Consider the following 24319-nt stretch of genomic DNA (forward strand, 5'->3'; position numbering starts at 1 on the left):
TTACAGTGATGGGAAAGTCTTGTGATTAAATAAGTTAGTCATAAGAAAAAAGGGAGGATGAGAGTCACAATGACTGCCTTCTCACGGCGACCAGTCCAGAGTTACAGAAACAAAGGAGAAGATGGTCCGTCCCATCCACTTGTATAAATATTACAAAGAAATTGTTCAAGACTCTCGATGTCTATGCTTCTTCCCTTTCTGATACCAGCAAAAATCCAAAGATAAGGTCGAAAAAAAAGCAAAGGTGGAGCATCCAGGCGTAAGAGATGAAATCAAATAATCAGGATAATTAGGATGGTCAAGGAGGAAAAGATATTTTAAAAAGGCTATAAGTTGATCGAACAGCTGCAAGTTTGTTGTTGTTGTTGTTGTTGTTGTTGTTGTTTTTGCTGAATGGACAAACTAGGCCTAGGTCTAGTGGGGGGGGGGAGAAGCAGACAGGGGAAGATCAAAAAATGTCTTCAGTTCTCAGCCCCCATCACTACCATGCTCTTTCAGATAGGGCCATTCAGGTGATTAAGATCAATTCAGGTAATTAAGTGAATGTCCAGGCCCCCTCCCCATTACATCGAGGGGGGGTAACTGCTTGCAGCAAAGCCCTCTCCATTGTCTAGAGAGGGCATCCTCACAGCCTAGCCTCCCGGTGTTGCTGCTGCTGTTACTGTCAACATCGTAGTTGAAAGTCATTTTAGTCGGCTCCGCCTCCGTATCCATGGCTGCCGCCCCACGTTGCCGCCCGCAGCGCCCAGTATGCTGCAATTCAAGTTTAAAGCAGCCCAGGGACCGCCGCCGGGGCTGCCTGCGTCGCCACCGCCACAGCAACATCGTTGACCGTTTCTTTAACCGCTCCAGCCCAGCAGCCGTTTGATCTATGACAGTCAGCTGGGCCTCGGTTTCAACGTTCGCCGCCGTTTACCGCCCGCCGCGCCATCCCTATCTCCACGGCGGCCGGGTGTTCTTCCGGCTCCATCTACGGCTCAATCGAGCCGGCTATGCTTCAGCTTGCTGGGCGGGGGTTGTAAGATGGTCAGCTGCCCCCCGAACACCCTCGAAAATGCCGGACATCGCCCCTTCGTCCTTGGCATTCAATAAAGAGTCGCCATATTGGTCTGCTACCCGGAAGGAATCTAAATTCTATTCTATTCTATTCTATTCTATTCTATTCTATTCTATTCTATTCTATTCTATTCTATTCTATTCTATTCTATCCTATCCTATCCTATCCTATCCTATCCTATCCTATCCTATCCTATCCTATCCTATCTTATTTGTACCCTATGACTATCATTAAGTGTTGTACCTTATGATTCTTGACGAATGTAGCTTGTGTTTTTATGTACACTGAGAGCATATGCACCAAGACAAATTCCTTGTGTGTCCAATCACACTTGGCCAATAAGGAATTTTATAAAGAATTATATTTAATCTGCTCCGAGCACAAAGCAACAAGAGTTGGAAGAATCACAGCTGATGCTTGATGCTATAGATCAGGGGTGTCAAACTCAATTTCATTGAGGGTTGCATCAGGGTTGTGATTGACCTCAGGGCACCGGTCATCTCGACATCATTCGTGTTGATGGCCCTTGTGGTGGCCAAGGGCTAAGGCAGTACTTCCCTCAGACCCTCCCTCCCTCTCATTATAATCTTCCTTCCTTCCTTCCTTCCTTCCTTCCTTCCTTCCTTCCTTCCTTCCTTCCTTCCTTCCTTCCCTTCTTTTTCCTTCCCTCTTCTCCTTTCTTCTTCTTTCTCCTCTTTACTTATTTTTTCCTTCCTTGCGCTCTTCCCATCTTTCCTTCTTTTTCCTGTGTCTTTCCTCTTTCCCTTTCTCCTTTCCTGCCCCTTCTTGGATGCTCTAATGCAAAAGGGGAAACATTTCTCCTTTCGTTTTGTTTTGCTTTTAGTTTGATTTGCTAGCCCTCTGGCAGCGAAAACCGAGCTGGGGGGGTGGGCAACCACGCGTGCCCCTGGGCCCTGTTTTCAGCCATGGCGGCCTCCTGCAGCCCTCTGTCAGTAAAAATTGAGCTCGGAAGAGCCGAGCTCCATTTTCATTGGCAGAGGCACTGCGGGCCAGTCCTTTGCTGTTTCCAGGGCAGCCCTGCGGGCCAGATCTAAGCACCCTGCAGCAGTGGTGGGTTGCTACCAGTTCGTCCCGGTTCAAGCGAAACGGTAGCTGTGGTGGGAGGCTCCGCCCACCTACCCGGATGTCATCAAATACACTCTGCGCATGCGCAGAAGTGGCGCGTGCATGAGTGAACAGCTAGCAAAGGTAAGAGAAATCCACCACTGCCCCACGAACTGTGAGTTTGATACCCCTGCTATAGATCATCCACCGGTGAAGTGACAAAGCAATGCCTATGTGAAGGCCAAGCTCTTAAAAAAAAAAACCTTTGGAATACCTGAACTAAGTCAACTAAGAAGCTGGTGATTCTTTTCTAGTTTTTCATTTCTCCTTCCTTGATTTCCTGGATTCATTGTAGATGTTCCTCAAGGAGGGATGGACTTTCCATCCCAGCGAAAACGGGAAAGGAAACTTTCATGTCCTTCGTCAGCAAAGGCGAAAAGCCACAGAAGTGGCTTTGCTCAGTTATTCATCTCCTGTGTCAGAGAACAAAACTGGAGAAAGCCCCAATAAATCTCACCTGCCACAGATGAAGTGCCTTGGACTGTGATGGTTGAAGGGCTTCCTCCTAGATTGCGCGCAATATGCAAAGTCACACTGTCGATGGTGGACACAAGCCCTCCGGCAAGGGACGCTGTCTGAAAGCAGAAATGACAAAGCTAGGGTGATAAGCAAGCGATGGAGGCCTTGACTCCAAGAGAACCCAGATAAAGTCTCGGAAAATATTATCCTTACCTGGTTCAAGCTGATCCAAACAGGTATCTTAAGAACTCCTTCCACCACTTTAAAGAAAACCTAGAAATAAACAAAGACAGGTTGTGAATGTCCTGTGATGTGATCAACACCATCATCCCTTACCTAGTGTGATTCTCCTGAAGATGATGCATTCCCACCATAACCCAGGGACAACTCTTTTTTTGCATATTGTCGAGAGAGGTTTGATTGGGAGCCACCCCAGAGTTTGTTATAATATGGGTGGCTATATAAAAATTTAAATAAATAAATTGGTAAATGGTAAATAGATGGACAGAGAGAGGGAGACAGAAAGAGAGAGAGAGAGATAATGATAGAGGAGAGAGAGGGAAGGAGGGAGGGAGAAAAGATTAGATAGATAGATAGATAGATAGATAGATAGATAGATAGATAGATAGATAGATAGATGATAGATAGATACTAGAGAGATTATATATATATATATGAAAAAGAAAGAAAAACAAATATTGTACCTTTACAGGGAGGATACATGAGATGAGGGTGTGGCTAATTGATGAGGCCTTATAAGGCCGAAATAGATCTATTTTAGTCTCCCAATGGGCAGCAAAGGGTCTGCTGGCTGCCAGGAAAAAAAAAAAAAGCCCAGAAACTAGTGAATTGTGATTTCACTGAACTAGGGCTGCATAATATCTTGGTTTACGTAGGTAGAACCTGGCTAAAGAGACATACACATAAAACCTACGAATATATATATATATACACATATACATATATATATATATATATTTGTTTTCTCAGGTTTTCGCGGGTGTTTGTATGTAGGTCTTTGGTTATTCGGGTCTTCTCCCACGTAAAATTGGAAGTGTCTTGGCGACGTTTCGACGAAGTCTCATTCGTCATCTTCAGGCTGGTGTTCTCGGCTTCGTGCTTCCAGGAGCAATGTGAGATCGCAGCTGTCTCTTCCTTTTAACTGCTAGTGGGGGTGTGAGCTGATTGGGTGGGAACTTGGCTGTGTTCTGATTGGGTGGAGGTGTGTTCTGATTGGTTAGGGGCTTGGCTGTGCTCTGATTGGATGGGGGGTTGGTTGTGTTCTGATTGGCTGGGGGGGTGTTCTGTTTGGGTGGGGGCTTGGTTGTGCTCAGCTTATGGGATCACCCCCTCACCTGTCATTGCCAACCTCTATACGGAATACTTTGAAACCCAAGCTCTAGAAAAATCTGATCACAAACCCAAACTCTGGCTCAGATATGTGGACGACACCTTCATAATCTGGCCACATGGGAAAGAAAAACTGGACAACTTCCTCACACACCTCAACAGCCTACACCCCAAAATACACTTCACCATGGAAACAGAAGCGAACAACCAACTTCCCTTCCTGGATGTCTTAGTCTACAGAAAATCCAATGGCTCCCTAGGACACACTATCTACCAGAAGAAAACACACACAAACCGCTATCTGCATGCACTCTCACACCACCACCCTGCCCAGATCAACTCTGTAGCCAAGACACTCATTTCCAGAACAAAACGCTTAGCTGACGAACAACACCTAAAAACCGAACTACACACTCTCACTAACGTACTAACATCCAATGGATTCCAAAGAAATAAGATCACCAACCTAATCCAAAAAGAAACCCCCACTAAAATCCAAGACAGAGAACAAGAAAACGGCAAAGCCCTCCTCCCATACATAAAAGGCACCACAGACAGAATAAGCAAAATCCTCCACAAACATAACATCAAGACAGCATTTTGCACAAACCGAAAAATATCCACCATCCTAAGGAACCCCAAAGACAAAATTGAGTTAGAAAATCAAGGAGTATATGAAATCCCATGCACCGCCTGCCCCACCACATACATCGGACAAACCAACAGACAAATAAGTGCACGCATAGAAGAACACAAGAACTCAGTCAGAAAAGAGGAACCAACTTCTTCCCTGGTCCAACACCTTAAAGCCACAGGACATGATATTGACTTTAAAAAGACCAGAACTATCGCCAAAACTGAACACTTTAACGACAGAATAATCAGAGAAGCCATTGAGATAGAAAAATGCCCACACAGCATGAACAAACGAGACGATACCTCCCGCCTACCAGCCATTTGGAAACCCGCCCTTATTGACAAACGAGTCCCTAACACGACGAATGACACCAGACCCACACTCACGAGAGCCACACAGGATGTCACCACCACACATCTACGCAGAAAGCAGACTCAAACCCACACTGATAATGAGCCACGACCAAGGACCAGAAGCCAGACCGCAGCTGCATCATTAGCCACTTTAAACCCCTCCAATCCATACATGAAGCAGACTGACACCCACCATGAAGAGATAGCACGGCCACGAACACGAAGCCAAACAACAACAATGCAGCTCACCAGCTCAAATCCCCCTGCAACTTAGACTAAGCTGAGCACAACCAAGCCCCCACCCAAACAGAACACACCCCCAGCCAATCAGAGCACAACCAACCCCCCATCCAATCAGAGCACAGCCAAGCCCCTAACCAATCAGAACACACCTCCACCCAATCAGAACACAGCCAAGTTCCCACCCAATCAGCTCACACCCCCACTAGCAGTTAAAAGGAAGAGACAGCTGCGATCTCACATTGCTCCTGGAAGCACGAAGCCGAGAACACCAGCCTGAAGATGACGAATGAGACTTCGTCGAAACGTCACCAAGACACTTCCAATTTTACGTGGGAGAAGACCCGAATAACCAAAGACCTACATACAAACACCCGCGAAAACCTGAGAATATATATATATATATATATATATATATATATATATATATATATATATATATATATATATATTATTTATTTATTTATTTATTTATTTATTTATTTATTTATTTTCAATTTATATACCGCCCTTCTCCCTGAGGACTCAGGGCGGTGCACAGCCAGAATTAAAAACATGAAATACAGGACTTCCGGTTTCTTCGCTCTCGGCGACGGCGGTGCTTTTTTGGAGCTCCGCCAGCCCCGCCGCCCGTAGAGCCGCTTCGCTATCCAGAAGCGGCTTGAAAGCTTCCAAATCCCGAGGATTGAAGAAGCAGAGTGCGCAGGGTACTGGTTGAGCCCCCGTTGTCCCCCAGGGAATTGTTTCTGGGGAGAAAACGGGTGTGGCTCCCTCCCAACCTGCGGAAACTCCGGGCGACGTGGGACGATTTTGCTTACGCAAAACAAGCCGGCAGCAGGAAACGTAATTTGGAAGAATTAGCTCTAATAAACAGCGAACCTATCTGAACCTGAAAGTTTGAAACGCAAGTATCAGCACTTTATTGACTTCTTAAACTGAGACAAATTTGAGCGTGTGAAAGTGTTTGCAAAAAAAAACATGGCGCTCAGCCTTAAAGTGAAAGTGAACGAGCTAATGAATGTGGATTGGTGAAGTCACTCTGTGTTACAAGCTTCCAAGTTGTTGCAAAGTTGCTTTGTTTGCTATAAGAGAAGCACTGGAAAATCTCTCCCTTTCTAATATTGGACTTTGCTCTATTTTAGTTTTTAATTGATTAAATCTGGGGGATTTTTTTAGAAGACTTTGTGCAGGAGGGAAAGGAAAAGGAACTTCCCTTTTCAGAAAAATTAGACTACGTGGCAGGATGGCTTCAAAGAAGCAGGAAGGGAAGGCAACAGGGGGGGGATCCCCCACACATAAACATGAAACGCAGTTTCCCTCTGCACAGCAGTTACAGACCCAGAAAAAAGAATTTGATGTGGGAGATTTAAAACAATTTATTTCTAAAACTTTGGATGATAAATTTCTAAAATCTCAACAGGAGATAGATGATAAACTTCAAAAATCACACCAGGAATTTATGCAGGAAATTAATGAAGTGAAAGATATGGTGAAACAGAACCAAAATAAGGTGACCAAAAAAATATCAGAAGTGGTGTCTGGCCTGGCAGGATTTATTGGGAAAGTTGATGCTAAAGTTGAAGATTTTAAATCAGAAGTTAATGTCAAGATGAAAGATAATGACTATAAAATTGATGAAGTTGACAATAAAATGCAGAGAATTGAAGATGAGATTGTTATGATACAATTCCGGGCGATGGAGTTCGCCATACGGCTTCGGGGAATTCGAGAGGCGGAAAGACAGGATCTGAGACAAGTTTGCTCTGAAGCCCTGGCTAAGATTTTACAAGTTAATCCTGATGTGGTTTTTCATAAAATAGACAAAATTTACAGAGTGAACTCTGTGGTGGCCAGACAAAGACAATTACCCAGAGATGTGGTCATATATTTTACAGACAGAGAAATAAGAAATGACATCCTGCAAAAATCTTTTCTCACTTCTGTACAAGTGGGGGGTTCGCGACTTGAAATTTATAAAGAACTGCCCCCTAAAATGCTGAAAGCAAGAAAAGAATTTGGTTTTTTGGTCAAGGAATTAAAAAATTTACAGATACCTTTTCGGTGGGACGCACCAGCTGGGATAATTTTCAGATATAAGGGAGAAGGATACCGGTTGAATACCGTGGAGAAGGCACAACATTTTTATACTACCATTCTTAAGGAAAGAACACCATCTCCACGTACATCTACAGTTTTGGAGATTAAAGAGAGTGAGGAGAAGCAATTGCAAGAACAGTCTAAACAGGAACTAGAAGGGGTGCAAGGAGCAGAAGGAGGTTTTTTGAGTGAGCCTCTGTTAGATTCTTCTCCAATTTTGGATCTGATTCAGATGTCTGAAGTTAAAGATCAACGTGTAACTAGAGCACAATCCAAACTACTTAAACAAAAGCAACAACAACAACAGGGAAGACAAGACAAGAAGGTTGTTAAGAGTACTGTACAAGAGTGTGGAGCTGTGGGAGGAGTGAGCTCGAAGCTTTCGGATGAACTTCAAGCATATTGCTCTGTGCTCCAGAAAGAGGCTGATGACCTTTAAGTGTTTATCTTGGAATGTTAATGGATTGAATTCAGCACAGAAAAGGAAGAAATTATTTACATATTTGAAACAATTTAATAATGATATAATATGCTTACAAGAAACACATATCACAACTAAAGATCAAAAATATTTGACAAATTCAAAATTAGGAGCACATTTTATATCTTCAACTTCGCAGAAAAAGAATGGTGTGGTTATTTATGTAAGTAAAAAGTTAACAGCTAAAGTTATAGAAGCAGATCCAGATGGTAGGTTTGTAGCAATTGAATTGCTCACAGCAAATGGCCAAATTCTTTTGATTGGAATTTATGCTCCCAATCAACAACAGGACTATTTTTACAAGATGTTACATACTAAAATATTGCAATGGGATTACAGATCTATTTTAATTATGGGAGACTGGAATGGAGTAATTGACTCTAAACTAGATAAAAAGAGTTTGGCAAAGTCTAAAATTAGACTACCACAGACTTTTTTTGATATGAAAGAAGATATGGAATTAAAAGATGTATGGAGAATACATAATCCAAAAGAATTGGACTACACCTTCTTTTCTGATAGACACAGATCTTTTTCTAGGATTGATTTTATCTTGTTGTCAAATGATTTACTTGTCAAGACAAAAAGAACAAAGATTTTTCCAAGAACTTTGACTGACCATAGCCCAGTTTGGATAGAAATTGAGATGGATAAGGTTGAGAGACGTTCTTGGAGATTAAATGAGAACTTGTTTAGATATGAAAAAAATATAATAGAATTTAAAAAGCACTTGAAAGAATTTTTTGAAATAAATTTGAATAAAGGTACCCCAATTGAAATTGTTTGGGACGCAAGTAAAGCCTATATGAGAGGGGTACTTATTCATACGAATTCTAAGCATAGACTGTTCCGACAAAAGAAAAGATCGGAATTGGAAATGGAAATAAAGAATAAAGAGCAGTTACTTATTAAAAATCCAGCAGATGAAAGAATACGAAGTGCTATAAAACTTTTGAAAGACCAATTTCAAATGCTTATGGCGGAACAAGTTGCAACAAATTTACAATATGCGAAGCATAATACATTTTGTAACGCTAATAAACCGGGCAGATGGTTGGCTTACACATTGAGGAAAAAACAAAGTATACGAACTATTGATAGTATCGATATTGGTGGGAAAGAAATTTTTCAACAAAAATTAATTAAAGATGCTTTTGTGGACTATTATACTAAATTATATGCTAAAGAAGATGTGCAGAATGGACTTATAGAAAAATATTTGAATGATAAAAGAGTTACAAAAATTACTGATCAACAAAAGGAAAGAATGAATCATCCTATAATAGAGGAGGAGATAATAGCAGCAATTCAACAGTTAAAAACAGCTAAAGCTCCTGGCACAGATGGTTTGACTGCAGTGTATTACAAAACTTTACAAGCAGAAATGGTGGGACAACTTAGAGATTTATTCTGTAATATTCAGCAAGGGGGTAAAATACCCCCATCGTGGACAACTGCTTATATATCTTTGATACCAAAAGAACAAGTTGGTCCTAAAAAACCAGAGAATTATAGACCAATATCTCTTTTGAATACAGATTACAAAATCTATGCGAAAGTATTAGCCAACAGATTGATGCCAGTGATCCAAAAGGTGATCCATGAGGACCAAGCGGGATTTATTGAGGGCAGATACATGAAGGACAATGTAAGGCAAGTAATAGACTTATTGGAATATCTTGAGAAGAATAAACAGATCCCTGCAGTGCTGGTTTTTTTGGACGCAGAGAAGGCCTTTGATAGAGTGGACTGGAATTTTCTACTAAAGACTTTAAAAAAGATGGATTTTGGGGACCAATTTATACAGGCAATTTCAGCAATTTACCAAGAACAAAAGGCACAGATTATTATTAATGGAAGTCTGACAACAGAGTTTAAAATTGAAAAAGGAACAAGACAGGGATGTCCGTTGTCCCCACTTTTATTTATTTTAACATTGGAAGTCTTGTTGAATACAATACGGGACTCTAAAATTTTGAAAGGTATAATGATAAGGCAAGAGGATTACAGAATAAAGGCATTTGCAGATGATCTGGTTGTTACCCTATCACAACCAATGGAATCAATAATCTTGATGAAGGACATTATACAAGACTATGGTAGAGTTTCAGGTTTTAGACTGAACCCAAAAAAGACTAAAATGGTAGTTAAAAATATGACACAAGATCGTAAACATGAGCTTGAAAGGAGGGCAGGCTTTGAAATTGTACCTACGGTAAAATATCTTGGAGTTCAAGTTGCAGAATCAAACATGAAATTGTTTCAAAATAATTATGAGGTGTTGTGGCGAGAGGCGCAGAAAGATATGGAGACATGGAAAAAACTGCAACTGTCTTTACTTGGAAGAATAGCAGCAGTTAAGATGAATATTTTGCCAAGATTTCTGTTTTTGTTTCAAATGATTCCGGTGCTTAAAAGTGATAAACATTTGAAAGTTTGGCAGTCTGGAGTGAATAAGTTTGTCTGGAACGAGAAGAAGCCGAGAGTGAAATTGAAAATTATGCAAGATGTTCCAGAAAGAGGAGGTCTTAAACTCCCAAACCTACAGTTATATTATGATGCAGCAGCTTTAACTTCAATAAGTGATTGGTTTGGAAGTAAAAAGACTGGAATATTGAATGCGGAAAGTTTTGATCTTGAATTTGGATGGCATGCTTACTTATTTTATGATGACAAAGTTGACAAAGTATTTAAAAGCCATATACTTAGAGATTCTTTGTTGAGAGTTTGGAAGAAGCACCGACTCAAATGGGATTACAAAATACCGCTATGGCTGGATCTTGGTCATACTTTGTGGAATACAAATATAATGTCACTCGGGGGGTTTTTATACAAAGAGGTTCTTTTTACAGATGCGGGCAGATGGCAGCTGAAGACATTGCAGACGCTGTTGGTCGAAGGGATTAATTTAACTTGGTTACAATATAATCAATTGCAATTGAGATGGAGAGAGGACCAAAAAACTGGTATTATGTTGCATGAGGAGGAATTGGTTAGACATATAAGAGAGAAAGGTCCAATGCATATTAAAAGGCTTTATAATGTTTTGCTAGAAAGAGATTCAGAAACGGAATTAGTTAAAGATTGTATGATTAAGTGGGCACAGAATTTTGAAGAACCAGTGATGTTGGAAACTTGGGAAAAAATTTGGGTTCAGAATGTTAAATTTACACAGTCGCAAAACTTGAGAGAAAATTTTTATAAAATGTTTTACAGATGGCATTTAGATCCCAAAAAGTTGTCATGTATGTACCCTAATGTTCAGCCAAAATGTTGGAGATGTGAATGTCTAGATGCTACGTATTATCATGTTTGGTGGACCTGTAGGAAAGTTAAGGCTTTTTGGATAAAAATTTGGTGGGTCATGCAGAATGTTTTGAAGAAAAAAATTCAATTTTCTCCACAACTGTTTTTATTGGGTATAGTTAAGGGTTTCACACGGGGTGAAACAAAATTGATATTGTATATGATATCAGCAGCAAGATTGTTGATAGGTAAATACTGGAAGAATGAAGCTTTGCCCACTATTGATGAATGGACTTTGAAGATGGCCAGTTTTGCCGAGATGGCGAAGATCTCAGCATACTTAAAGGACTGTTCACAAGAGACTTATGAATGGGAATGGAAAAGGTGGATAGATTATGTTCAGAACAAATATCAAACTAGAAAGTATCAAATAGCCTTTATTTGAAAGTAATGTATTAGAAATATTTTAAATATTTTAATATTTTAAAGAGACAAAGGAGAAAAACTATATAGGGGGAGGGATGGGTTCAAGTTTATATTTTAGTGTTATTAGTTATGAGTATATAATAGGGAAGTCTGGGGGGGGGAGGGTTGGGGAGGGTTAGGGAGGATGGGAAGTTTGGGGAGGGAAGTGGGGAGGGTGAAAAAAGGGGTGAAAATGTAATTGTAAAACTTTTGCAATAAAAAAAAAAAAAAAACATGAAATACAAATATTAAAAACAATTAAAATCTATATAAATTTGGCCCAAAAATTTAAAAAACCACAAACCAATTAAACATTTAAAACATTTAAAAAATTTCTTCCTAAACCAGCCCGGCTTGCTGGAAAAAGTGGGTTTTAAGGGCACGGCGGAAGGCACTGAGGTCTTGGATTCTCCTTATCTCTGGGGGCAGCTGATTCCAGAGGGTAGGTGCCCCCACAGAGAAGGCCCTCCCCCTGGGGGTCACCAGCCTGCATTGTTTGGCTGATGGCACCCCGAGGAGGCCCTCTCTGTGGGAGCGCACAGGTCGGTGGGAGGTCGTCGGTAGCAGCAGGCGGTCTCGAAGATAGCTAGGCCCTATGCCATGGAGCGCTTTAAAGGTGATAACCAACACCTATATATATATATATATATGTATATATATATATATATATAGAGAGAGAGAGAGAGAGAGAGAGAGAGAGAGAGAGAGAGAGAGAGAGAGAGAGAGAGAGAGAGATGAGAGAGGCAGATGATAGATAGAATATATATATATATATATATATAGAGAGAGAGAGAGAGAGAGAGAGAGAGAGAGAAATGAGAGATAGATAGATGATAGATAGATAGATAGATAGATAGATAGATAGATAGATAGATAGATGGGTGGGGGTTGGGTGGATGATAGAGAGAGAGATAAATAAAGAGATATGAGAGAGGTAGAGTGAGAGGCAGAGAGAGAGAGAGAGAAAGATATGAGAGACAGACAGACAGACAGAAGACAGACAGATAAATGGATGAGAGAGAGAGGCAGAGAGAGGCAGAGATATGAGAGAGAGAGGCAGAAAGAGAGATGAGAGAGAGAGATGATGGATAGACAGACAGAAAGAGAGACAGATGATTCCAGTGCCATCTTTTCCATGCTCCTCTTCTGAAACCTACATAAGCTGCAACCAAATGAGTTTCCATTAAGACTTCAGGCCTACTTATACCAAAGTCTTGTTAGAAAATTCAGCAGTACGGCAAGGCGAGGAATTGAGTTTCCCTTTTTCTTCATTAATGCGAAAACATTTCACACTTTCTCTTTCTGCATGGCTGTGCCCACAAGAGATGACTGCCACATTTCCATAAAGTCAGTTTGTATCGTGTACGGAAGCTCTTTGAAAAGCTTTGAAGCATCAAGAATAGGATTATGCTTTATATTTCTCACATCAAAATATTTTTAAAGCCCTAAATCCATTGACACTGTTTGCTGATACATATTCGTATCTTCCTTTCCCATTTTGCAATCTTCAGAAACTGTTTTGAGATCTGTGGAGTTCCTAACGCTCTAAATTAAACCTAGAACGAAGGAGAAATTTCCTAACAGTGAGAACAATTAATCAGTAGAAGTAATTAATCAGCTTCTTCTTTCAGTGCTGGTGCTCCATCACTGGAGTTCTTCAAGAAGAAATTGGACAACTTTTTGTCTGAAACTGCATAAGGTCTTCTGCTTGGACAGGGGGTTGGGCTAGAAGATCTCCAAAACATCAACTCCGATATTCTGTTAAATCTATTAAAACTGGTTCTCAAGACAGTATCTTCAAGTTGCGATATAAAAATCATGCATTAAATACGTGAATCCATTTCATTTTGAATCCACTTGGGAATTCATGAATCATTTTGATGCTGAGGCTGCCTCCCACTCCACACATATGCCTGTGTCCAGAACACCATAATCTGCGTGAAAGAGATTCATTTAGATATGAATCATTTCGATATTTATATGTGTCGGTTCTAAGTTGAAAAGAATTCACTCGCTGGAATTCTTGTATAAGATACTGCTTTCAGCTTCATAAATCTTGATAAAGAAGACTCTGCGAAATTCAGGCTTGGAAACAGTCACTTTCAATCCAGACAGCTATCGAAGATGAGAACATGAAAGGATACCCCTCTTTTCTTGATTTGCACAGCTGTACTGTGTATTTCTTCTATTAGACGAGGGATGGAGGGATAGATGGAGGGAGGGAGGGTTAGACGGACGGACGGATGGCTGGGATGTACATGTGATAGATGATCCTATTTCATAAATACATGTGATCCTGCTTCATACATTTGAAAGGTCGGATTGCAATTTATTCATACCCTCTTTCTAGGCATCTGTAGAAACCATGTTGTTCTCGAGCACATCATGATATCATAGCTCAAATGACATGCATTTCACTAATCAATGACCTCATAACACCACTGATGTCAATTGTCCCATGGCAGATGCTCATTCCTTTTTGGAATGGAAGATAGGATAGGATAGGATAGGATAGGATAGGATAGGATAGGATAGGATAGGATAGGATAGGATAGGATAGGGAGGGGGGAGGAGGAAGGGGAGGAGGGAAGAAAGAAGAAGAATGGAATGGAATGGAATGGAATGGAATGGAATGGAATGGAATGGAACGGAACGGAACGGAACAGAACAGAGAAGAGGGAAGGGAAGGGAAGGGAAGGGAAGGGAAGGGAAGGGAAGGGAAGGGAAGGGAAGGGAAGGGAAGGGAAGGGAAAGGAAGGGAAGGGAAGGGAAGGGAAGAGAAGAGAAGAGAAGAGAAGAGAAGAGAAGAGAAGAGAAGAGAAGAGAAGAGAAGAGAAGAGAAGATTTTTATTGGCCAAGTGTAATTGACACATGAGGAAAATGTCACTAGTGCCATTTTCTATAATTTAGAAATCAAAACAGTTTTATGTGACTAAAACGAGATGGGAAACTGCTTACGGTGCACTGCCTAAATAACTATAAATGGATCAATTACCTTAGTAAGCTGATTAACAGATGAAAGAAACTTAGTAAGGTTGATTTAAAAAAAAAATGGGGGGAAATTATCTCTGTAAATTAGGAAATGGCCTGAATAAGCGGATTAAGGGACGAAGAAAAATTACCTCAGTCAGATTGTAGGCAGTATTTGCTGTGAGGGATTCATTAGGCATGGCGTTTGAAATGTTTTTCAGGTAGTCCAACATGACGTGAGGGTCGTGGACGCTACGTTTCCCCTCTGTGAGATTAATTATGATGGATCGGTAGGCATTTATGGAAAGCTGTAAGCATAAAATAACAAGGCACTGAAAGGTGCTTCTTCTCTTCGTGAGGGACTAGGTTAGATGACTAGGTGGCTCAAGTGGCTAAGACACTGAGCTTGTCAATCAGAAAGGTCGGCAGTTCTGCAGTTCGAATCCCTAGTACAGGTCCCTGCGTGAGCAGGGGGTTGGACTAGATAGCCTCCAAGGTCCCTTCCAACTCTGTTACTATGATAGAGTGATCATCATTGAAATAATAAAATGTCCTTTCCTTCAACAATGACACTGACTCAACACTGAACAAGGCAGGGGTGGGCTTCAAAAATTTTAGCAAGAGGGTCTCTGCACGGTTGCTGGGTAGGTGTGGCTATGGTGGGTGTGGCCTAGTCGGCCTCCTGCACCACAGTGGGGGGGGGCATTTTTGCCCTCCCCGGGCTCCGGAGGCTTTCCTTGAGCTTCCAGGAGGTCAAAAATGGCCTCCCCAGGCTCTGGAGGACCTCTGGTGGCCGGAAACGGGCCCAAACTTCCGGTAGGCCCGTTTTTCACCCTCCCTGAGCCTCTGCACGTGCCCTCCACTTACCTGCATCCAAAACAGGCCGTGTGAGGACTCCTGATGTCAGCACTTCAAGCTGCATTTACTCTAGTGCTGACATAAGAAGGAGAGGCGGAGGCGTCTGGAAAGGTGGGGTTGGGGTGGGGTAGGCCAAGAGTCGGATTTGGGGGTTCTCCAAACTGCACAGAATCTTAACTAGAGGTTCTCCTGAACTCCTGCGAACTCCCAGCAGCCCACCCCGGGACCAAGGACATGAGCCTCTTCTTTGACTTAAAGATACATTTATTAGATAATTATTTTTATTTTGTGCATCTTTATTTTCAGGATCTGGGCTGACAAGGAAATCTAGTCTGCCTGGAGATCCTCCCTCCAAAATTCAACTTGCTGGATAATTCACTGCATTCAGTTTATTTTACAAATATGCTATCTGGCCTTCCAAGCCATCAATTTAAATTTGACAGGTGGTTTCCACTTTAAATGGAATAAAATGCAATTCAGATGCTGGGGGAACCCAATTTCTTAACTCAAACTTCTATTACAAGGTTTCCTTTGAGTCAAATTAGCTCATTTCTGTCATCATTTCTCATCACTGTCAAATTAGCTCATTTCTCTGACTCAACCTGGAAGAAGGTTTTAATCTCATAATCTCCAATAGTTATCTCCATTTTCCTTTCAGCTCCTATCTACAACTCTGAACCTGGGTGTCTCTGGAGCAAGTCCATCACCTTAATTAAGGTAAAGGTAAAGGTTCCCCTCGCACATATGTGCTAGTCATTCCCGACTCTAGGGGGCGCTGCTCATCTCCGTTTCAAAGCCGAAGAGCCAGCGCTGTCCGAAGACGTCTCCGTGGTCATGTGGCTGGCATGACTCAATGCCAAAGGTGCACGGAACACTGTTACCTTCCCACCAAAGGTGGTCCCTATTTTTCTACTTGCATTTTTTACCTGCTTTTGAACTGCTAGGTTGGCAGAAGCTGGGACAAGTCACGGGAGCTCACCCTGTTACGCGGCGCTAGGGATTCGAACCGCTGAACTGCCGACCTTTCAATCGACAAGCTCAGCATCTTAGCCACTGAGCAACCATGTCCCTTTCACCTTAACTACCACACTTCAATATGTACAAATTATGCATTTTAGAGAAAGTAGCATGCAAATATGGAAAGACTAAATCAAACCGAACCCAGCATGTTCAGATTTCGAGGCATTTTTTTCCCCCAATTCATAGATGGATCCAGAAATGGAGTGGAACATAAACGGGAATCATAATTTGGCAGAGATTTTGACCTCAAAATTAAGCTTTACACGAAGATCAAAACTTGTAGGTTCCTTTTCTCCTTCTTACTTCAGCTGGCTGGAAATTTGGAATGATATAACTTGTTTTCCCCCCTCTAAAGTATGCAACCTGGCAATGTCACGGAAAGAATTTAAGGAATGCACCTACCACGGGAAGAGTGGCTGTTGTTTGCCATCCCCAGGGAGATGTTGAAGCAAGCTGAGACTGGTCACCTAGAAACCATTAATGAGAAACATTAACCATGACTTTCCCCTTGGGTACAGAGAACTAGGATTGGGGGATATAATCCAGGGTAAAACTTGGTGTTATCCAGAAGAAAAGTTGCATGGCTGAATGTGAGACTAGCTAACATTCTCCCCTACTGTTGAACAAACAGATGGTTGACACCCCCAGCCAGGGGTGGGCTTCAAAAATTTTAGAAAGCGGTTCTCTGCCTGGTTGTTGGGTAGGCGTGACTATGGTGGGCGTGGTCTAGTCAGCCTCCTGTACCACGGCGGGGGGGGTCGATTTTGCCCTCCCTGGGCTCCAGAGGCTTTCCTTGAGCCTCCGGGAGGTCGAAAATGGCCTCCCCAGGCTCTAGAGGCCCTCTGGAGGCCAGAAATGGGCCTTTCCGGCCTTCCCGAACTTCCAGTAGGCCCATTTTTCGCCCTCCCTGAGCCTCCATGCACGCCCTACACCAGTGGTGAGATTCAAATAATTTAACAACCGGTTCTCTGCCCTAATGATTTCTTCCAACAACCAGTTCACCAAACTGCTCAGAAAGTTAACAACCGGTTCTCCCGAAGTGGTGAGAACTGGCTGAATCCCACCACTGCCCTACACTTACTTGCATCCAAAATGGGCCGTGTGGGGACTCCTGGGAAGGGTGGAGTGGGGTGGGCAGGACCAGCCAGGAGTGGGATTTGGGGGTTCTCCGAACTGCACAGAATCTTAGCTAGAGGTTCTCCCAAAACCCTGCGAACCCCCAGCAGCCCACTCCTCCCCCCAGCCCATTTTTGGGCCCAGGATGCTGCAATTTTGGCCTGCTAGGCCAAAATTGGGGGGCGAGGGGTGCACCCCCAGTCCATTTTTGGGCCCAGGAGGCTGAAGGGAGATTGGGAGGGTCGCGTGCACAAGTGCAGGGGGCGGGGGGGAGTGGGGGCGTGCATGCATGTGCAGGGGAGGTGCATTGCATTAAGGGTGCCGGCACACCCACGCGCTGTTGCGCATGTGCTTTCGGCACACTGCGAGAAAAAGTTTAGCCATCACTGTTCTAGATTGTTGTGACCCCGACTCCCAAGCCTGTCCTAACAGAGGAAGAGGACTCAGAAGGTGATGGGGAGGAACTGACAAGGCCTCCGTCTCCAGGACCCTCCTTTCTGGCAATGCCTCAGGTTCCATCAGAAGGCCAGGAAGAACAGCCTGGGATGTGCCAGGAGGAAGACATATCGAAGCACCAATTGATAGGGAGCGAGGATGATGAATCCTGGCTTGATCCCAGGCAGCATCAGAGGGAGAAGGTGCGCAGCAACGGAAGAGGCATGGGAGGGCCAGAGATTGAGCTGAGTCACGGAGCCATGCCCCACCAGGAATAAAAGTGGGTGGGATTGCTCTTCAGGCTTTGTGATGGACAAAGTTAAACCCTGAAAGTCACGTCGTGATCTCTGAAATTCAGCTTGGATATATTTTGGATTGAACATTGACTAAACTCTTATCTCGTGGATAATTTGTTGTTCCTGGAATGGACTGAAGATAAGTCCTCTTCTGCTTTATGGGAGTGAAAACGGTCTTGGCAGGCATTCGGCAGTTTGCTGCCAAAACCTTGGTCTGCCAAGAATTCTAATCTGTTTACCTAATAAAATATTGGCAGGCATGCTTGGTATTACGTTTGCCTGTGTGAGGAAGGGGAACAGAACATAGATACTAAGTGAGGTTCTCTCTCAAAATAAGGATTCATTAATAATCTCCTAATGTTTTTAGGCTGTCTCTGTCACAACACGGTCATCTTATCCAGCCTTTGCAAAAATCTTGGTTAAGATTCCCTGACTCGGTGGAAATCCTTCTGTCATATCACTGAGGACTTTGAGCGTTCCGTTCAAGGTTCAAGCGAGACAAGATATTTAATTCCAGACTTGCTGGAGCGAAACTTACCGATAGCAGCTGTGAAATACTGCTTTATCTCGTTGGCGGTGAGCACTCTTTCCCATATGATGAATTCGTCAAAGGCGCCATGGATGTAGCGTTTCCCTTGATGGCCTTCGGAGCTCATCAGCAAGTTGGAATTGGAGTCCCCATAGTTGTAGAAATCTTCCCCGTGGGGATCAACGTTCTTCAAAGTCCCGTTGATGTAGACCTTCAAGCCCTCTTTAGATTTCCAAGTAAACAAGACGTGAGTCCAATGGGGACCTGAAAAACAGTGGTTATTGTTAGGAAATGATAGTTACCTAACTTGTTGGGTTGGCAATATATAAAATCTCAATATAGCTTTAAGGCTGTATTGCATCATACTGTTTCCTGATTGGTTAGCTCTGTAGCCAATGTCCTTAAGAGAGAGCTTGAAACATGGTTAGTTTCTCTTTGCTACTCTCTGCCACTCTTTGCTGAACGTTACTGATTGTTACTGCTATTTGCTGTGTTTGCTACTGTTTGCAACTGTTTATTGTGTATGACTACAACAACTGGTAAGAAGACTTTGTTATTGGAATATCCCTGGACTATTGATTAACTATCTACGGCTTTATCTGTGTATGACATGGACTGTTTCTTGGACTGTGCCTTATTACTATTTTCCTAAAAGTAAACACAACTCTGTGTGTTGACTGTGATTATTTGCAACTGCTCTCAGTCGCTTTCATGTGCACACCCTTGCTACTCTAGAGTTGCTCTGCTAATTCCTCAACAGTTATTGTGAGGTTCAGCCCTGTCTCCACTCTCACCTTTAAATAATAAGCGATCCTTGGCTCCATTTCTCGAGAAAGGTATAGTTTACTAAAGGTCAAGTGGATAACAGTAACGCAAAGCCCAGGACTGAGGTTCGTGTGCGCCAAAACTTTAGGTTTAACTTTCCCTTTCTCTGACACATTTCCCTCCCCCCATCATCCAATCAGTTTCAGAGAAGATGTTTTTGAAATGGAATGAAGGTTGTCTCCAACTGCAGTGTCTCACCAGGGAAATGGCCTTTGAGAGGCTTTCTCCAACCAGTACGGTCCCAATCAACACTTTCCCCTTTCTTCAGAAGTCTTCCCACTCTCTCTTTCCCTCTCCCCCCAGGATTTATGGCAAACTGGTGCTGAACGTAGGAAAGTGCAGGTGTGAGGTTACCATACCGACAGGTGATATCATTGCAATAGTATGTGAGAATGACCTTGGCAGACAGAAGGAAGAGCAGGAGGAAGATCTGAAGAGTAGGCAATGGACGTGATGGCGAACCTTTTCGGCACCGAGTCACATGCGCTCATTGGGGCTGCACTCCGGAAAAGCTGAACTTCTGGGTTCTAACACGCATGCATGCCCAACGATCAGCTGGCCTCCGTGCATAAGCAGGCCAGTTTTCGGCAGAGCCGCACACGTGAAGGGATTGTGCTCTGGAAAAGCTGAACTTCCAGGTTCTGGTATGCATGCCGCACATGCGAAGGATAGCTGATCATCATACGCGCATGCGCGCCAGAAACCTAGAAGACAAACAGGCAAGGCCGGGTGTGCTGGACGACATGGCTTCGTGTGCCACTTTGGGCATGCGTGCCATAGGTTCGCCATCACGGGTCTAGATCAAAAGCCAGCTGAATCTGCAGAAGAAATAAGGGGCGTAGGAAATGTCCCAGGCAGGACCCTCCCTAGTTTCTTGGGCAGTGTAGGGGGAGAAATATCCTTTCAGACTTGCAAACATCCCCTTAATGTAACCTCACAATAAGTAGCAGAAACCAAGAGTGAGTTTCTTGTCTTCCATAGTTAACGGTTTTGGTGACCTGAGTAGTTTTGACAGCAAAATTACTTTTTGTTGTTTTTAAGAATATTGCTAATGCCTCCTGAATCAGGCTGCTCAGTTCTCCATAGATATATAACGATAATTACGTATAAATGGTTATGAATGTGGCAGTTTTCCAAACTCCCTAAGAAGGCCTTATGACGGGGATGACAGTTTTCTAAACGAGTCAGTGCATTTATTTCCGCCCACTTTCAATTAAGCTACTGAATTTTGCAGCTCTTGTGTTATTTTTTCTGTGCCGGGGCTGTGGTGGCGCAGTGATTAGACTGCAGTATTGCAGGCTGACTTCTGCCCACTGCCAAGAGTTCGATCCTGACCGGCTCAAGGTTGATTTCCGAGGTCGGTAAAGTAAGGACCCAGATTGTTGGGGGCAATATGTTGACTCTGTAAACCGCTTAGAGAGGGCTGTAAAATATTGTGAAGCGGTATAGAAGTCTAAGTGCTATTGCTATTGCTGTTGCCCTTCCTTCCTTCCTTCCTTCCTTCCTTCCTTCCTTCCTTCCTTCCTTCCTTCCTCTCCCTCCCTCCCTCCCTCCCAGTGGTTAGAATGCAGTATTGCAGGCAGATTGTTGGGGGCAATATGTTGACTCTGTAAACCTCTTAGAGAGGGCTGTAAAATATTGTGAAGCGGTATAGAAGTCTAAGTGCTATTGCTATTGCTGTTGCCCTTCCTTCCTTCCTTCCTTCCTTCCTTCCTTCCTTCCTTCACTCCCTCCCTCTCTCTCTCTCTCCCTCCCTCCCTCCCAGTGGTTAGAATGCAGTATTGCAGGCTAACTCTGCCCACTGCCAGGAGTTCAATCCTGACCGGCTCAAGGTTGACTCAGCCTTCCATCCTTCCGAGGTGGGTAAAATGAGGACCCAGATTATTGGGGGCAAGAGGCTGTAGACTGCTTAGAGAGGGATGGAAAGCACTGTGAAGCGGTATATAAATCTAAGTGCTATTGCTATTTAAAGACTTTCTGGCCTATAAATACATTTGCTTTTGATCATATACCATAACTCAGGTTACCCGTCTTGGCAACTTTAAGATGTGTGGACTTCAATTCCCGGAATTCCCTAACCAGCATGCTTGGCTGGGGGATTTGGGAGTTGAAGTCCACTGCAGAAACACTGCTGTAGCAGTTAGTAGCTATTAATTAAGCTATTAATAAGCAAAGATGATTAGGGGACTGGAGACTAAAACATATAAGGAACGGTTGCAGGAACTGGGTATGTCTAGTTTAATAAAAGAAGGACCAGGGGAGACATGATAGCAGTGTCCCAATATCTCAGGGGCTGCCCCAAAGAAGAGGGAGTCAAGCTATTCTCCAAAGCACCTGAGGGCAGGACAAGAAGCAACGGGTGGAAACTCATCAGGGAGAGAAGCAACTTAGAACTAAGGAGGAATTTTCTGACAGTGAGAACAATTAATCAATAGAACAACTTGCCTCCAGAAGTTGTGAATGCTCCAACTCTGGAAGTTTTTTAAGAAGAGATTTGTCTGAAATGGTATAGGGTTCCCTACTTGAGAGGGGGTTGGACTAGAAGACCTCCAAGGTCCCTTGCAACTCTGATATTCTATTCTATTCTATTCTATTCTATTCTATTCTATTCTATTCTATTCTATTCTATTCTATTCTATTCTATTCTACTCTACTCTACTCTACTCTACTCTTCTTATTCTATTCTATTCTATTCTATTCCAGTATCTATTCTATTCTATTCCAGTCCATTCCCGTATCTATTCTCTTCCAGTATCTAGTCTAGTCTAGTCTAGTCTAATCTAATCTAATCTAAATCTACTCTACTCTACTCTACTCTATTCTATTCTTATTCTATTCCATTCCAGTATCTATTCTCTTCCATTATCTAGTCTAATCTAGTCTAGTCTAGTCTAATCTAATCTATTCTATTCTTATTCTATTCTATTCTATTCCAGTATCTATTCTATTCCAGTCCATTCTATTCCATTCCAGTATCTATTCTTTTCCAGTATCTAATCTAATCTAATCTAATCTAATCTAATCTAATCTAATCTAATCCGTTCCATTCCGTTCTGTTCCATTCCATTCTTTCAATGAATGCATCTTAAGAGGAAAAATACCTGGCGAAATGAAACTTGCGCTCCACTTCTTGGATGTGTGATGATTGAACAGCTCCACGGAGCCTTTGTGTTCACCGAAGAAGACTTTAAATCTATTAGAAAGCACCTGATCCCGGTATGTCGGGAGAGGCTTCAGCCGATACCCTTGAGTCTTCCAGAAAAAGGAAAAAGTCACACCTAACAGAAGCAAAAGACACAGGACAAGGATGGTCAGATGCACCTTTTAGACCTGGAGAAAAATATACCGTATTTTTCGGAGTATGAGACGCACCTTTTTCCCCCCTAAAAGGGGGTGAAAATTTAGGTGCGTCTTATACACTGAATGTAGCCCCGCCCACCCACTGTCCCCCACCCTTTGGCCTGTGCCTCGCAGCAGTTACCTCCTTGCAAGCAAACAGCAAGAAGAAACAGCTCCTTTCAGCTTCAACACAGCCTGATTAGCACAAGTTGATTGGATCGGCCTCCCGACTCTCCGCTGATTTGCTCTCAGCTGTTTTGCGCAGGGCTCTGCTGCTTGCTGCAAAGAGGTGAATTGCTGGAGCAGATTTTTTTTCCCCCTTGTGCTAATCAAGCTATGCTGAAAACGAAAATGAAAGTAAAGCAGGCTGTTTGCTGTTTGCAGCAACGAGGCAAAATTGCCCAGAGGCAGAGGAAGATTTCTTTTTCTTCTTTTCCTCACCAAAAAAGGTAGGTGCATCTTATACTCGGGTGTGTCGTATACTCTGAAAAATATGGTATATTATACAACTTGAGAGAAATACATACAGGTAGTCCTTGACTTACAACCACAACTGAGCTCAACGTTTCTCTCCTAAGTGAGACATTCGTTAAGGGAGCTTGGCCCCATTTTACGACCTCTCTTGCCACCGTTGTTAAGGAAATCCCTGCAGTCATTAAGTGAGTAACACAGCCGTTCAGTGAATCTGGCTTCCCCACTGACTTTGCTTATCAAAAGAGATTCCATGACCTCAGGACACTGTGACCGTCGTAAATATAAGTCAGTTGCCAAGCGTCTAAATTTTGATCATGTGACCATGGGGATGCACAGGGGTGAAATCTACTTACTTTTCCAACCAGTTCGGAAGTGCATGCGCGGAAGGCACTCTGTGCATGCACAAACCCTTTTGCGCATGCACATCGGGAAAAAACAGGTTATTTCCTGGTTAAAAACCAGGAAGTAATGATGACCGGGCAGGTGGGCGGAGCCTCATGCTTTTCTGCCCCAGCTACGGACCCCAAAGAACGCAGCACACACAAAGTCCGCTCAAACCTTAGTTTACTAAATAAACCAGTATTTTACAACAACGGCTGTTAATGAACTGCATTAACAGCCGCCAAGAATTCAAAGAATAATAACTGAAAGCTTACTATGGTTGGCAGAATGCCCAGAAGCAATTTGCAGGAAGCTGACAAGATAAGCAAGACAAGACACGAAGGTATGTGAACGAAGTTGTTCCCTGCAAATTGCTTCAGTCGGCGTTCCTCCTTAAATAGGCTAAGGGAGTGGCCAATTAGCCCCAAGCCTTACTCTTGGGGAGACCTCCTCCTGAGGAGCCACTCCTGCCTTTTGGCAGCTCTGCGCACCCGTTCATCGAGAAGAGGCTCCTCCTCTTCGTCCTTTTCACTTATCGGAGCTTCTGGAGGATCTGAAGGCCCTGG

At 43.0% G+C, this 24319-nt stretch overlaps 1 protein-coding gene across 2 annotated transcripts in view; it reads right to left on the reverse strand.

Annotated features, from left to right (window-relative positions):
• The window catches only part of ADGRD1 (adhesion G protein-coupled receptor D1), a 208681-nt gene that overhangs the window by 168141 nt on the left and 16221 nt on the right, over positions 1-24319 (reverse strand). For both annotated transcript variants that reach the window (XM_087880177.1, XM_087880176.1), the window contains 6 exons: positions 22661-22837; positions 18744-18998; positions 16761-16825; positions 14633-14788; positions 2855-2914; positions 2640-2757 (listed from right to left, as the gene is read on the reverse strand). In XM_087880177.1, coding sequence (XP_087736303.1) covers positions 2640-2757; positions 2855-2914; positions 14633-14788; positions 16761-16825; positions 18744-18998; positions 22661-22837 — 831 coding nt within the window. The remainder of the gene's footprint in view (positions 1-2639; positions 2758-2854; positions 2915-14632; positions 14789-16760; positions 16826-18743; positions 18999-22660; positions 22838-24319) is intronic.

Source organism: Pantherophis guttatus, chromosome 17, assembly GCF_059756535.1.
Source record: "Pantherophis guttatus breed Tessera chromosome 17, ASM5975653v1, whole genome shotgun sequence".
In the NCBI taxonomy this organism is placed as follows: Eukaryota; Metazoa; Chordata; class Lepidosauria; order Squamata; family Colubridae; genus Pantherophis; species Pantherophis guttatus.